Here is a 14,468-nt window from a genome sequence, read left to right as displayed (position 1 = left end):
ACAAAAAAAATATGTTTTAGTGTCTCCATAGTCTGAGAGCCATAGCTTTTTTATTTTTTGACCAATCGTCTTAGGTAGGGTCTCATTTTTTGTGAGATAAGGTGTCGGTTAGATTGGTACTATTTTGGGGGGCATACACCTTTCTGATCGCTTGGTGTTGCAATTTTCGTGATGTAATGTGACAAAAAAAGGGTTTTTTTGGCACTGTTTTTTTTGTTTTTTACGGTGTTCATCTGAGGGGTTAGGTCATGTGATATTTGTATAGATCTGGTTGTTACGGATGTGGCGATACCTAAGATGTCTACTTTTTAAAATGTATTTTATGGGCAGCATAAAGTTGATGACAGGTTCCCTTTAAGGACAAAGTATACATTTAAATTTATTTTTTATGTCTGTTTCCTTATGTGGGGTGTTAATATATCCCAGTAAAGCATTAATCGTGTTTTCTGAATACTGGAATGTATTTCATTCTTATTGCTTTCTACACTAGACCTTTGCAATACCCATGTGTTTGAATCTTTAGATTAATAAACAGGTGAACTGGAAAGTTTTCTCTTTTGTTCTAATATATTACAGGCACCTGAATGCACGCACAGTGCAGCATGTTTGCATGCTAATCAAAATAGAAGAATCTGTCCCTCTGGACCATGCCATTTGCTCCTCCACTCTGGAGTTAGCCAGTTTGCTTACAAAGGCCTCATGCACACGACTGTTGTTTCATTCCGTGTCCGTTGTTCCATTTTTCGTGATTTTCTGCGGACCCATTGACTTTCAATGGGTCAGTTGAAAACTCGGCTAATGCACCGTTTGTCATCCGCATCCGTGATCCGTGGTTCCAGTCCGTCAAAAAAAATAAAACCTGTCCTATTTTTTTCACGGAAAACGGTTCGTGGACCCATTTAATGGGTCCGTGAAAAAACACGGAGGCGCACAAGATTGTCATCCGGGTCCGTTTTTTTCCTATAATTTACATGGCAAACTTGACTTCGACTTTTTTTTACTTTCCTTCATGTCTGGTGATCCTCCAAAAATAAAGGAAGACACACGGAAACAAAAACGGAAACGGATCACTGAACAACGGAACCCCATTTTGCGGAATGGAACACAACAATGGTTGTGTGCATGAGGCCAAAGAGATAGAAAAGACTGCCTCTGTCACACCAATGGTTTCCTACATGTGCCTCTTGGTCTCTCCAATGTCGTAGCAACTTTCCAGAGACCTGTGTATCTTCTCTGCCATCTTCACTGACTGCTTGGAGAAATTGAACTTGGTGTTAACCTGGCTGGAGGAGCACTGACTAAAGCTGAAATCCTGAAAATGTTATCTGTTCAGGAGAAGAGTAACTGGGTTGTCCAGGGAGGGAATCCAGCCCATGGATTTGAAGGTCCAAGGCAGTGCAAAAGGGGCAGGTACTACAAATAAAACTGAGGTTTAAACTCAAAACCTATATTCTCTTCTTTTTCTCTGCTGATCAGGCTAAGAAACCATAGTTGTCATCCCTTTTTTGAAAACTTTGTTTTGCATTCATTTTTTTTGCTTATTAAAGGTAGTTTTGTATTTTATTTTATTTTTTGCTGTAGTCTTCTGGGATTGTATCTTAATTAATATATGTGTATATTCTGTTCTTCATAAAGTAATAGGCAAATTAGTTTTATATAATTTGTTCTACTTTCCATTATGCATAATTAGGCTAACCATTAATTCACCACAATGTTGTCCAATGTACATTATGCAACATATACACTAATTGTTTCCCTTATTCTCAAATGTAACATTAAAAGTTTTAAAGTTTGCTTACATTTAAAATGCAGCAGATACCCTAGCTGTCTTTGTCAACCAGTGATTCTCCTAATAAAATAACACTAATGATTAGTGCGACTCCAGAAATCCCTATATTAGATCATACCAAGCAATTACTTCAACATGCTAAAAGCAATGTAGTCCAAGTAACCAATAATCGTCCAGATTATTGGGAACGAACGTTCCTGTGAACGCTCATTCTCGATAATCTGTCCATCTAAATGTGCCTACGATCACCCAATGAACGTTCATGCAGGCACATCAGTCATCGTTTCTGGGCAGCAGATTATGCTGTCTAAACAGTGATCTGCTGCCCAGAAACAATGATTCTGTATGGGGCTGAGCGATAGCAGTAGCCATCCCTCGTCATCATACTATGGTCATTTACATGCAGCGATCTTCACTGAGTGAGCAGCTGACTGTCGGGAAGGAATGCTTCCTTCCCGACAATCGACAGCTCCATCGGCCCCTCTTAACCCACCGTTAATAAGGAAATAGTGAGTCATGTGAGGTCATAGTCTTCTCCGTCAATGTTTCTAGTTGCGCTGGTTTCACAGACTTTGCTCACATTTTAGAACCAACTTTGTTATTCTGATTCAAACAAATCACCATACTATGATGACAGTAATCAAACCCTTGCGGTTCTACTGAATCACTTGCTAATCTTAAGTTTTGTTTGTTGATCAAGATTTAGTCCTGTTGAGGTCATACTAAAGACCCTAAAATATAGCTCTACGAAGGCAACTTAAAGGGGTTGTTCCATGAAATACTTTTGTAATAGCATCTACAGTCGTGGCCAAGAGTTTTGAGAATTACACAAATATTAGTTTTCACAAAGTTTGCTGCTAAACTGCTTTTAGATCTTTGTTTCAGTTGTTTCTGTGATGTAGTGAAATATAATTACACGCACTTCATACGTTTCAAAGGCTTTTATCGACAATTACATGACATTTATGCAAAGAGTCAGTATTTGCAGTGTTGGCCCTTCTTTTTCAGGACCTCTGCAATTCGACTGGGCATGCTCTCAATCAACTTCTGGGCCAATTCCTGACTGATAGCAACCCATTCTTTCATAATCACTTCTTGGAGTTTGTCAGAATTAGTGGGTTTTTGTTTGTCCACCCGCCTCTTGAGGATTGACCACAAGTTCTCAATGGGATTAAGATCTGGGGAGTTTCCAGGCCATGGACCCAAAATGTTAACGTTTTGGTCCCCGAGCCACTTAGTTATCACTTTTGCCTTATGGCACGGTGCTCCATCGTGCTGGAAAATGCATTGTTCTTCACCAAACTGTTGTTGGATTGTTGGAAGAAGTTGCTGTTGGAGGGTGTTTTGGTACCATTCTTTATTCATGGCTGTGTTTTTGGGCAAAATTGTGAGTGAGCCCACTCCCTTGGATGAGAAGCAACCCCACACATGAATGGTCTCAGGATGCCTTACTGTTGGCATGACACAGGACTGATGGTAGCGCTCACCTTTTCTTCTCCAGACAAACCTTTTTCCTGATGCCCCAAACAATCTGAAAGAGGCTTCATTGGAGAATATGACTTTGCCCCAGTCCTCAGCAGTCCATTCACCATATTGTCTGCAGAAGATCAATCTGTCCCTGATGTTTTTTTTGGAGCGAAGTGCCTTCTTTGCTGCCCTTCTTGACACCAGGCCATCTTCCAAAAGTCTGCGCCTCACTGTGCATGCAGATGCACTCACACCTGCCTGCTGCCATTCCTGAGAAAGCTCTGCACTGGTGGCACTCCGATCCCGCAGCTGAATCCTTTTTAGGAGACGATACTGGCGCTTGCTGGACTTTCTTGGACGCCCTGAAGCCTTCTTAAGAAGAATTGAACCTCTTTCCTTTAAGTTCTTGATGATCCTATAAATTGTTGATTGAGGTGCAATGTTAGTAGCCACAATATCCTTGCTTGTGAAGCCATTTTTGGGCTGCACGCGTTTCTTTGCAGGTCTCCATGGTTAACAATGGAAGAACAATGATTTCAAGCATCACCCTCCTTTTAACAGGTCAAGTCTGCCATTTTAACTCAATCAGCCTGACATAATGATCTCCAACCTTGTGCTCGTCAACATTCTCACCTGAGTTAACAAGACGATTACTGAAATGATCTCAGCAGGTCCTTTAATGACAGCAATGAAATGCAGTGGAAAGTTTTTTTGGAGATTAAGTTAATTTTCATGGCAAAGAAGGACTATGCAATTCATCTGATCACTCTTCATAACATTCTGGAGTATATGCAAATTGCTATTATAAAAACTTAAGCAGCAACTTTTCCAATTTCCAATATTTATGTAATTCTCAAAACTTTTGGCCACGACTGTACATTACAATTTAGTGCAGCCACTGAGCTATTCAATTAAAAGTATCCACCTGTTGTTCTTCTTTTTTATTATTTCTTGTCCACCTCACTGAGGTGGTCACACATGCTCAATTTAAATCTTCAACTGTCAACATCCATATCTAGAGCAGAAAAGGACATGCCCCCGAGAAAGGACAACCCCCTAAGTTACCAGCCTGGTTCTAGCTTTGTTAGAAAGAGGTTGTCATGTACTATATAATGTCTGTTTTTTTATATCAGTTATGGCATAACCTCTATGTTGTCACTGCTGTACTGAAATTAATACATAGAGGGCATTAAACTTACAGAAGATGCTTTACTTGTCACTATGACTTACTTCCAAACGTACATTGTTAAGTTTAAAAAAGCAAAATGTACTTTGTAGTGACCAATATCTAATGTTGATCTTACTGTCGCGGTGCCTGGCAAGAGAAGAATCGTTCCTCATAAAGAAGGTCTAATCTGGTTGGCCTATGTGATGTCACTTGTTTTCACTTTCTGTCATCCCACAGTGGCACAACAGACACTGAACATTGTGTTCACCAAGGCTGGGGCCAAGAACTGACACATTTTTTGGAAAAGTTAATATAACAGAAATGTTGCTAGCAAGCAGCCATTTGGAAATAGCTATTGGAGATTTCCAAAGGCAAGGACAGTCGAATATCCCAAATGTAATTTATAAATAAAGTCTTCTTTAGCTGGACACTGTTAAGAAAATGCAACAAAGTATCTAGTCAAGGCGACACATCTTAAATGGCTTTCTTGGGACTACTATGGTGTATAACAAATATGCTCATGTCATTGCTTACCTCTTGTGCATCTTCCCTATGCCTTTGTTTTTCCAATTTAGACTCTCCTGATCTGTTTTCACCATGTTTACAAATCCCTCTGGTTTGTTTCCATCCTGTATGTAGAACTTCCTGTTGCTGTATCCAACCAAACCCATGATGCACTTCTCCTTTCTCCTGTACAGCTCCAGCACCACCCCTAAAAACACCCAGCTAGTTTATAGCTCCTCCCATCCAGATAGTTACCTAGACACTCCCCTATCACTGCCTCTAACATCACCCAGTTAGTTTATAGCTCCTCCCACCCAGATAGTTACATAGACACCATTATCACTGCCCCTAACATCACCCAGCTAGTTTATAGCTCCTCTTACCCAGTTACTTACATAGACACTACCCTATCACTCCCTCTAAGAACATCTAGCTAGTTTATAGCTCCTTCCCACCCAGTTTATTACATAGACACTCCCCTATCACTGCCTCTAAGAGCACCCAGCTAGTTTATAGCTCCTCCCACTAAGCTGGTTACATAGACACTCCCCTATCACTGCCTCTAAGAGCACCCAGCTAGTTTATAGCTCCTACCACTAAGCTGGTTACATAGACACTCGCCTATAACTGCCCCAAACTACCAGCTAGTTTATAGCTCCTCCCACCCAGCTAGTTACATAGACACTTCCCTATCATTGCCCCTAACTACCAGCTAGTTTATAGCCCCTCCCACCAGCTTGTTACATAGACACTCGCCTATCACTGCCTCTAAACTACCTAGCTAGTTTATAGGCTCCTCCCACCAGCTAGTTACATAGACACTCCCCTATCACTGCCTCTAAGAACACCTAGCTAGTTTATAGGTCCTCCCACCAGCTAGTTACATAGACACTCCCCTATCACTGACACGCCCATGAACGTAACAACACAGGTGATAAGAAAGAGCTGCATGGACATGGTCATGTGACCACAGCCCAGAACAGCAGAAAGGAACAATAAAGGGAAAAACAGCTACCTTCATAAGTGATTATTTTAAAAGATGTTGCATGTATGCAAACCCCTATAAGGTGCTGTATGCAGTTTTTGAAGCTACATCACCTATTGTTTTTAAAACCACTCTTGGGTATCACTCCATACAGGATCATACAGAAATGTTGATTAATGGCTTCTGCATGAACGACAGGATCAGCTCATGAACAAGCGTTTTGCTCGTTTATCAGGTGATCGGCAGCACGATTAGAGGGGCAGATTATGAGGAACAAGCGTTTCCCAGGAACGGTCATTCCCAATAGTCTGGACGATTATTGGTGCATCTAAATCCACCTTAAACCTAGCCTTACACATTCTCTTGTATGACTGTATCCTCATTACACATACTTATGGGAGGGGGAGGCAGGAGTTGGACCCCCTCTGATTAAATATTGATGAATCCTGATGATAGGTCATCAATACCCAGACAACCACTTCTTTTTTTCTTCTTACAAACAAATATACCTGAAGGAACTATTGCAATATACTCACCTCCCCTTTGACAGACATTCCCTGTGTGCACAGTGCACCCCACCCGCACTTTCATTCTTATGTGATTATGCATCATTCATTCCCATCTTCTAAATATAACAAATGCGTAACTGTATGTGTCTCTGAGATAAGCCATTTGTATGTCACAAACATGAGTCTACAGTATGTAGTTGAAATTTGTTCCATCCGGACATTCCCCAAATACAAGGGGCAGCTTTGTGTTGGCAGCTGTGTACTTTCCATATAGAGATGTGTGAAGGAACAATGACATCATGTGACAGACTGAATTATATAATTGTAATTTATGAGGAATTATGAAGAAAACATCTTGCCCTGCTGGATGTTTATTCCGAGAAGTAAACACTTCTGCTGTCTGTACATATCTGTGTGTGACGAGTAGGACCAGAGTACTATGACATTAGTGAGTGCATGCAAAGGGAAATACTTAAATTTCCTTCTAAAGTGTGGTTTTCTAGGAAAACATCTATTTCAGTAACTAGGGAACCTGTGAAAATGCAAAGGCAGCAGGTTATAGAGCAGGAGGAGCTGAGCAGATTGATATATACTTTTGTAGGAAAAGATTCTGCAACATTTGTCATTGATTCATTTAATTTCCTTCTCATTCTGGGCTTTGAAGTCCAGGAGGCGGTCCTATTAGTGATTGACAGATCCCCTCTATGACTGTGTATACAGAGATAGCTGTCAATCACTGATAGGACCGCCTCCATGACTTCAAAGTCCTGAATCAGCAGGAATATAAATGAATAAAATACAATTAAGGCCTCATGCACACGACCATATGTATTTTGCTGTCTGCAAAAAACGAATCCGCAAAAAATACATCCGTGTGCATTCCATATTTTGCGGAACGAAACAGCTGGCCCCTAATAGAACAGTACTATCCTTGTCCGTAATGAGGATAATAATGACATGTTCTATTTTTTTGCAGAACGGAAATACGGACATACGGAAACGAAATGCACACGGAGTACCTTCCATTTTTTTTTGCGGACCCATTGAAATGAATGTTTCCATATTCGGTCCGCCCAAAAAAATGGAACAGACACAGAATGAAAATACATTTGTGTGCATGAGCCCTAACACTGAATCTATCCCTAAAAACCTATATCAATCTTCTCAGCTCATCCTGCTCTATAATATGCTGCTTGTACCTTACATTTGCATTTTCATGGTGACAAGATCCCTAGTCACCTACAACAGCAAACTATAGCTGGGTTCACACTTGTGGGTTTTGCAGTTTTTTTTTATTGTAGTATTTTTATATGCTTCAACTGATCTAAACTGTGAGTGTATGAAGACTCTTAGGCCCCTTGCAGACGAGCATTCCTCCTGCAGCGAGTCCGCATCGCAGCTGCGTTATATTGATTTATAATGCTATGTAACCCTTAGGCCGAATGCACACGGCCGTTGTTCACGGCCGTGAGCGGTCCGTGGAACCGCGGCCTGGATTCCTGCTGAGTGCAGGAGCGCACGGAGTCACTGGTTGCTATGACGCCGTGCACTCCCTGCTGCCACCGCAATACAGTAATACACTGGTATGATCTATAGCAGTGTATTACTGTACTGTGGCGGCAGCAGGGAGTGCACGGCGTCATAGCAACCAATGACACCGTGCATTCCTGCACTCAGCAGGAATCCAGGCCGCGGTTCCACGGACCGCTCACGGCCGTGAACAACGGCCATGTGCATTCGTCCTTACAGTTCTGGAATGTATTAGATAACACTGGTATGATGCTGCCAGTGTTTTCCAATACATTCCAGAACTGTAAGGCCTCTTTCACACGGGCGTCATGTTTTTTAGCCGGATGCGTTCAGGGTGCATTCAGTTAAAAGCTTGCGATTTTTCAGGCGAGTGCTGTCAGTTCATTATACGTTTGGCTCGCGTTCCGACGTTTTTCCCGTGCGTGTGACATCCGGATGGCATGCGTTTTTTTCAACGCGCGTTAAAAAAAACTGATCAATCCACTACATTCACCTGTAACTGCAAACACCATATAAATACCCCCAGCATGCATTGTTTTGTTGGACAGCTCCATTTTTTGGTGGAGTGGTTTGTGTGTTGATTGGTGTGTGTGTTTGTTAGTGGATTATCCTTTGCAGGATGTCCACTTTCACCCTGTCATCCACTGACCATGTGTTTTTGCACTGGCTGGTCTCCCGCTGTTTTGGAGAGCAGCCAGAAATTATTGAGGAGGAGCCGCGGAGGAAGCGCCTGTGGGTGCATCCCATACTTTCGCAGCGTGCCAGCAAAGGTATCTTTGTTGGCTTGTACGCTGAGCTCCGTGCGCACCCTCCAAAGTTCTTCAATTATTGCCGCATGTCGGTGTCTACTTTTGATCGTCTGTTGGAGGAGTTGAGGCCTTCCTTAACTTTTCAGGACACCAATATGCGGCGGAGCGTGTCACCTGTAGAACGGCTTATTATTACTTTAAGGTAAGACTATATATATTTTCAGACTAAATACTTTAATGCCACCCTGTTTTCCAATACATAGTTGTTAGGTCAATGGCCTATGTATTTTAATTTTTTACTATTATATGCCTGAGTGCGTAAATGAAGTAGACCTGTATTTAAACTCCCTTATTTTTAGTGATAAACTGTGTGTGGTTAGATTAGTCACACCAGAATCCAGTTCCGCAGGGGTTAATTATTCAAATGCAGCCTGTAATGATGAGGACACTTCACCTGTGTGTATATGTTAATTGTCTTGAACTTTTTGAAGGTTTCAATGCTATTCCTTATTTAGTTTGATATCAGAATATAAATCATATTTTAGTCAAAATATACCACTATCTGCTTGTTTCATATATTTATCAGCTACTTTTCCATTAAATAATGTCAAATAATGTGCTAGATTTAAAAACATATGCTCTGAAAGTATCTAATTCTATTTTTTTCTATTTTTTTTCAGATATCTGGCGACTGGTAATTCTTTTTCGTCTTTGCATTTTGTTTTTCGAATGGGCACTTCCACAATTGCTGGCGTGGTACGGGCTACATGTGCCGCCATTTGGTTGACACTGAAGGCTTCAGTGCTGCCACAACCAACCAGGCAGCAGTGGCTTGATATAGCCCATGGCCTCCAGGAAAGGGCTCAATTTCCTAATTGTCTTGGTGCCCTTGACGGGAAGCACATACGGGTTAAGAAGCCACCGAACTCAGGGTCCTAATACTATAATTATAAGCAGTTTTTCTCTGTAGTTTTGTTGGCCTTGGCTGACACAAACTACAGGTTTATAATTGTAGATATTGGGTCCTATGGAAGTTCTGCAGATGCTCGCATCTTCAGGGCTTCCAGAATGGGTCGCTGGCTTCAGTCCAACCAACTGGACGTACCACAGCCAGCAAACCTTCCTGGCTCTACTGGCCCACCTGCGCCTTATGTGGTCGTAGGGGACGAGGGATTTGCCCTTTCTAGCCACCTGATGCGTCCTTATCCTCGACGCGGTTTGGATGCCAAGAAGCGCAATTTTAATTATCGGTTAAGTAGAGCCAGAAGGTTTGTGGAGTGCACATTCGGCATTTTTTCAAATAAATGGCGGGTTTTCCAGTCGTCAATACAGCTGGCACCACAAAATGTCAATGTGGTCATCAAGGCATGTGTAGTGCTGCATAACTACATACGCACCTATGAGGCCACACCTGATGAAGACGCCCAAGTGTACAGTACACCATCACCCAGAGACACTTTACTACTTGGACGATCTGGATATGCTGGACTCAGAGTGCGGGATTTTTATTCGGATTATTTTATGTCCCCTATTGGTTCTTTTCCTTTTCAACAGTAGTCCTCAATGCATGGACTTTTGTGTTTGCCACTCTATTTTCATAACCAGGATGGTTTGAGCTTAGTTAAGTTTGGATTTTTGTTAGTTAGGGACTCGCAAGATTATGAGGACCCTTGACGTGGGTTGCGAGCTTACATATTTTGCAAATAAATAGTCTAATCTACATGGTATGTGAAATATGTACTAATACCTCATTTCTCTATTACCTACAAAATGTGGCTAAATTACTCAAAATTGTAAAAATGTTTTTCGGTATAATACAGAGTTAAACAAATGTCTTAATATTGATTATATGGTGTTGGAGGAGTATAGATTTGTTGGTCTAACATGTTTTGTATGTATGTGTAATAAAACAAACTAATTTAAATTGATTATGACCTCCATTTTGATGTAAGAACCCCTAAAAATAAAAACTATTGAACGTCAGTGTTTGTGTGCAAAATTTACATTTCATATGTGTCCTATGTGGTTACTAATGTCTAGTACAAATGTACTATCTATATATTGTGTTATGTGTATGCACAATAAAATAAAATCAGACACATTCGAAGCTTGAAAACAAAAATGTGTTTTATTGCACACATTAAAATAAAATAAAATCTCTGGGATATGAAAATAAATACATTTTTATGGCCAAATGACTACAAATTAACATATTGCCTTGACGGCGAAGAAGATCCCTGATAAGGAGGGGCCGAATATTGTGAGGGTCCAGGCTGATTTTGACCTTGTCCCTCATAAGGAGCTCTTGAATATTGGCCCTGTGAAGGGGGGCCGGAATATTGGCCCTGGGATGGGGGGCCGGAATATTGGCCCTGTGAAGGGGGGCCGGAATATTGGCCCTGGGATGGGGGCCCGGAATATTGGCCCTGGGATGGGGGCCTGGAATATTGGCCCTGGGAAGGAGGCCTTGAAAATTGTGCCTGGGAAGGGGGGCCAAGGCATTGTGGTGGCCCAGCTCGACTGGGCGAGGGTCCCGGAGGCCCATAGCTGGGTTCACCCAGAATCTGTGGAACATATGGTGCCATTGGTGGCCCATAATGATCCCTGGGGGGGGGCATTTGTGGTTGGTCGGGGATTGGCTGGGAAACAGTGGGGTGTTTGGGGACAATTAGTTGCCCATAGCGGCGTAAATTTTCAAGGGCGTCATGCATGACCGAGGGATCAGGAAGGGAATTCGCTAGCTCCAGAACGATTTCTACGGAAGTTCTTGTCCGTAATAATCGTTCTGGAGGTAGCTGCCGCATATAATGGGCCAGACTACGGGCAAACATATCGTGATGATCCTCCTGCCGAGCCCGAGATAAATAATCCAAAACTTGAACATTCACATTGGACTCGGCAGGAGGATTTGCCCGTCGTCTGGACCTGATGGGTAGAGCCAGGGGGGGAGGGGGGGAATCAGCTCCTGATGCTGCGGGAGGCTCGGAAGGTGCTGGTGTTGGTCCTGGAACAGTCTCCTGCTGCCCAGCTGTCGTCTCCTCCTCGCAAGCACTCGACAATTGTGGTGCCGATTCTTCTCCTTCCTCCTCTAGGTTGTCCTCCGTTCTACAAAATGAGTAAAATATATAAACATGAGGAATCAAAAAATTATATTATTAACATGTTCCTGTCATGAGCTACACAATCTACATTTGTCACATAGTACTAACAGGTCCAACAAACCGAGGTTTCATTATGGCAAAACATTCGGGGCTTGTGCCCCATATGTTTGGTCCAGTGCCCTGAATGTTATGCTGGATTGCTGATAGAATGTTAAGGAAATATTCAAGTGAATTTTTCCATTGATTGGAACTGGGCAACCCCCTGATCACCCCCCTGATCACCCCCCTGATCACCCCCCTTGTACTAGTTCCGCTACTTATTTGCTGCGATTGAGCACCGATGGCACAGAAGTGACTGAACTCATGCCAGCGCAACAGATAAGTAGCGGAACTAGTACAAGGGGGGATGGGGGGTGATCTGGGGGTTGCCCAGATGGCTAGTCCCTTCGTAGTAGTTATTAAACCACTTTCAGCACTCCCCCATTCACTGAAGGGGGGGGGCTGCTGAAAGGGGTTAATAACTACTGTGAAGCCCCCCCGGGGATGGCGACATAGCTTCATGGGTGTAACTTGGATTCACGGGGGCGTTGTACAGTGGCCTTGTGCCCCAGATGTTTTCACACACTAGCAACTCCCCTGCCAACCAAAAATAGACATATGTGGTAATTGTGGTAGTATAGATGTAGCAGGGATAACCCACACACTCAGAAATATAAGGTGTATACTCGTGTATACTATCGTGTTAACTTTAACCAAAACGAGTAAACCAAATTAAAAAAAAAACATTTATTAGACATCTATGTACCATTGAGCATGTGGGTTAATCCTGCTACATTATTTACGTACCATCAATCTTTACTCAACTTATCATTTTAATCTCCTACTTTGGGTTAAGAAAGGAGCAATGTGAATGTTTGCTATTGCAAAATATGACATTTCACATTGATCCATTCAAAACATTTACAGTATGTAACAATTCGCCATACAGTGCGTATAGCTTATTGTGTAGAATGGACTTACGGACGCAGATCCATGACAGCGCGGAGGAACATTAGCTGCTCCCGGAAGAGGTAAGGCCTTTTCTTGTGGAGACCAGCCCCGCTCAGCCCCTGCTTTCTCATTTCCTTCCGGAATTGGTCACGGCAGCTCCGCCAACGATTCTTGACCTCTTCAACTGGTAATAGAAAGGCAAGAAAGGAACAGGGATCAATTTCTAAAGTGATAGGTAAACTAACGTATAACAAGGCATATAGACTAGGGAGGACAACATAGATCAAACATGTATACATTGTTTTAACTTACTTAAATTCCTGCGACTTTGGCCTTTGGTCGTTTGCCATATGGCTGCAAACAGATCCTGGGTAACCTCCTCCCAGGCAGCGTCCTTTTTCTATCGGTCCTGGTATTCAGAACAACGGAGATCCCAGAGGCAGGGCCTATCCTGCACCAGGACTATCAGCCTCTCCACATCCATGGCACGTGGATTTTTGGGCATTCTGACAACTATTCGCTCCGCGAGGGCTTGAAACAGCTGCAGAAAACTGATCCCTCATGTGCTGCCACAAACCACATGCAGACAGACACAGAGAAAAAAAACGCCTACTTCCTGTATTATATAGCCCAGGAGTGTTGCTAAGTGACTTCCGTCAAAAAAAACTGAACGCAACGCATGGTATCCGGATGCCATCCGATTTTCACGCACCCCATTCACTTCTATAACATCAACTCCTGGCAACCATGCGTGAAAATCCAAGTGCATTGCGGGAAAACCGCATGAGTAGGAATGCAATTGCAGTCAGTTGTGACTGCGATTGTGTACCGATGTTCAGTTTTCATCGCGCGGGTGCAATGCGTTTTGCATGCGCGTGATAAAAAACAGAATGTGGTACCCAAACCCGGACTTCTTCACTGAAGTTCAGGTTTGGGTTAGGTGTTCTGTAGATTTTATTATTTTCCCTTATAACATGGTAAGGGCCCTTTCACACTTGCGTTGGCCGGTTCCGGCATAGAGTTCCGTCGTCGGGGCTCTATGCCGGAACAATCCTGATCAGGATTATCCTAATGCATTCTGAATGGAGAGAAATCCGTTCAGGATGCATCAGGATGTCTTCCGTTCCGGAACGGAACGTTTTTTGGCCGGAGAAAATACCGCAGCATGCAGTACTTTTTGCTCCGGCCAAAAATCCTGAACACTTGCCGCAAGGCCGGATCTGGAATGAATGCCCATTGAAAGGCATTGATCCGGATCCGGCCTTAAGCTAAACGTCGTTTCGGCGCATTGCCGGATACGACGTTTAGCTTTTTCTGAATGGTTACCATGGCTGCCGGGACGCTAAAGTCCTGGCAGCCATGGTAAAGTGTAGCGGGGAACGGGGGAGCAGCATACTTACAGTCCGTGCGGCTCCCGGGGCGCTCCAGAGTGACGTCAGGGCGCCCCAGGCGCATGGATGACGTGATCGCATGTACACGTCATCCATGCGCCTGGGGCGCTCTGACGTCATTCTGGAGCGCCCCGGGAGAAGCACGGACTGTAAGTATGCCGCTCCCCTGCTCCCCCGCTCCTACTATGGCAACCAGGACTTTAATAGCGTCCTGGCTGCCATAGTAACACTGAAAGCATTTTGAAGACGGATCCGTCTTCAAATGCTTTCCGTACACTTGCGCTT

At 43.2% G+C, this 14,468-nt stretch overlaps 1 protein-coding gene across 1 annotated transcript; it reads right to left on the bottom strand.

The window, feature by feature from the left end:
• Positions 1–1,171: 1,171 nt before the first annotated feature.
• On the bottom strand, positions 1,172–13,142 carry LOC122931554. Its single transcript, XM_044285628.1, has 4 exons — positions 13,105–13,142; positions 12,823–13,056; positions 11,368–11,806; positions 1,172–1,312 (listed from the first exon to the last, which is right to left on the bottom strand). The coding sequence occupies exons 1-4, from the start codon at positions 13,140–13,142 to the stop codon at positions 1,172–1,174; spliced, it is 852 nt and encodes a 283-aa protein (XP_044141563.1).
• Between the last annotated feature and the right edge of the window lie 1,326 nt (positions 13,143–14,468).

Source organism: Bufo gargarizans, chromosome 3, assembly GCF_014858855.1.
Source record: "Bufo gargarizans isolate SCDJY-AF-19 chromosome 3, ASM1485885v1, whole genome shotgun sequence".
NCBI lineage: Eukaryota > Metazoa > Chordata > Amphibia > Anura > Bufonidae > Bufo > Bufo gargarizans.
This window is presented reverse-complemented; position numbering and strand designations above follow the sequence as displayed.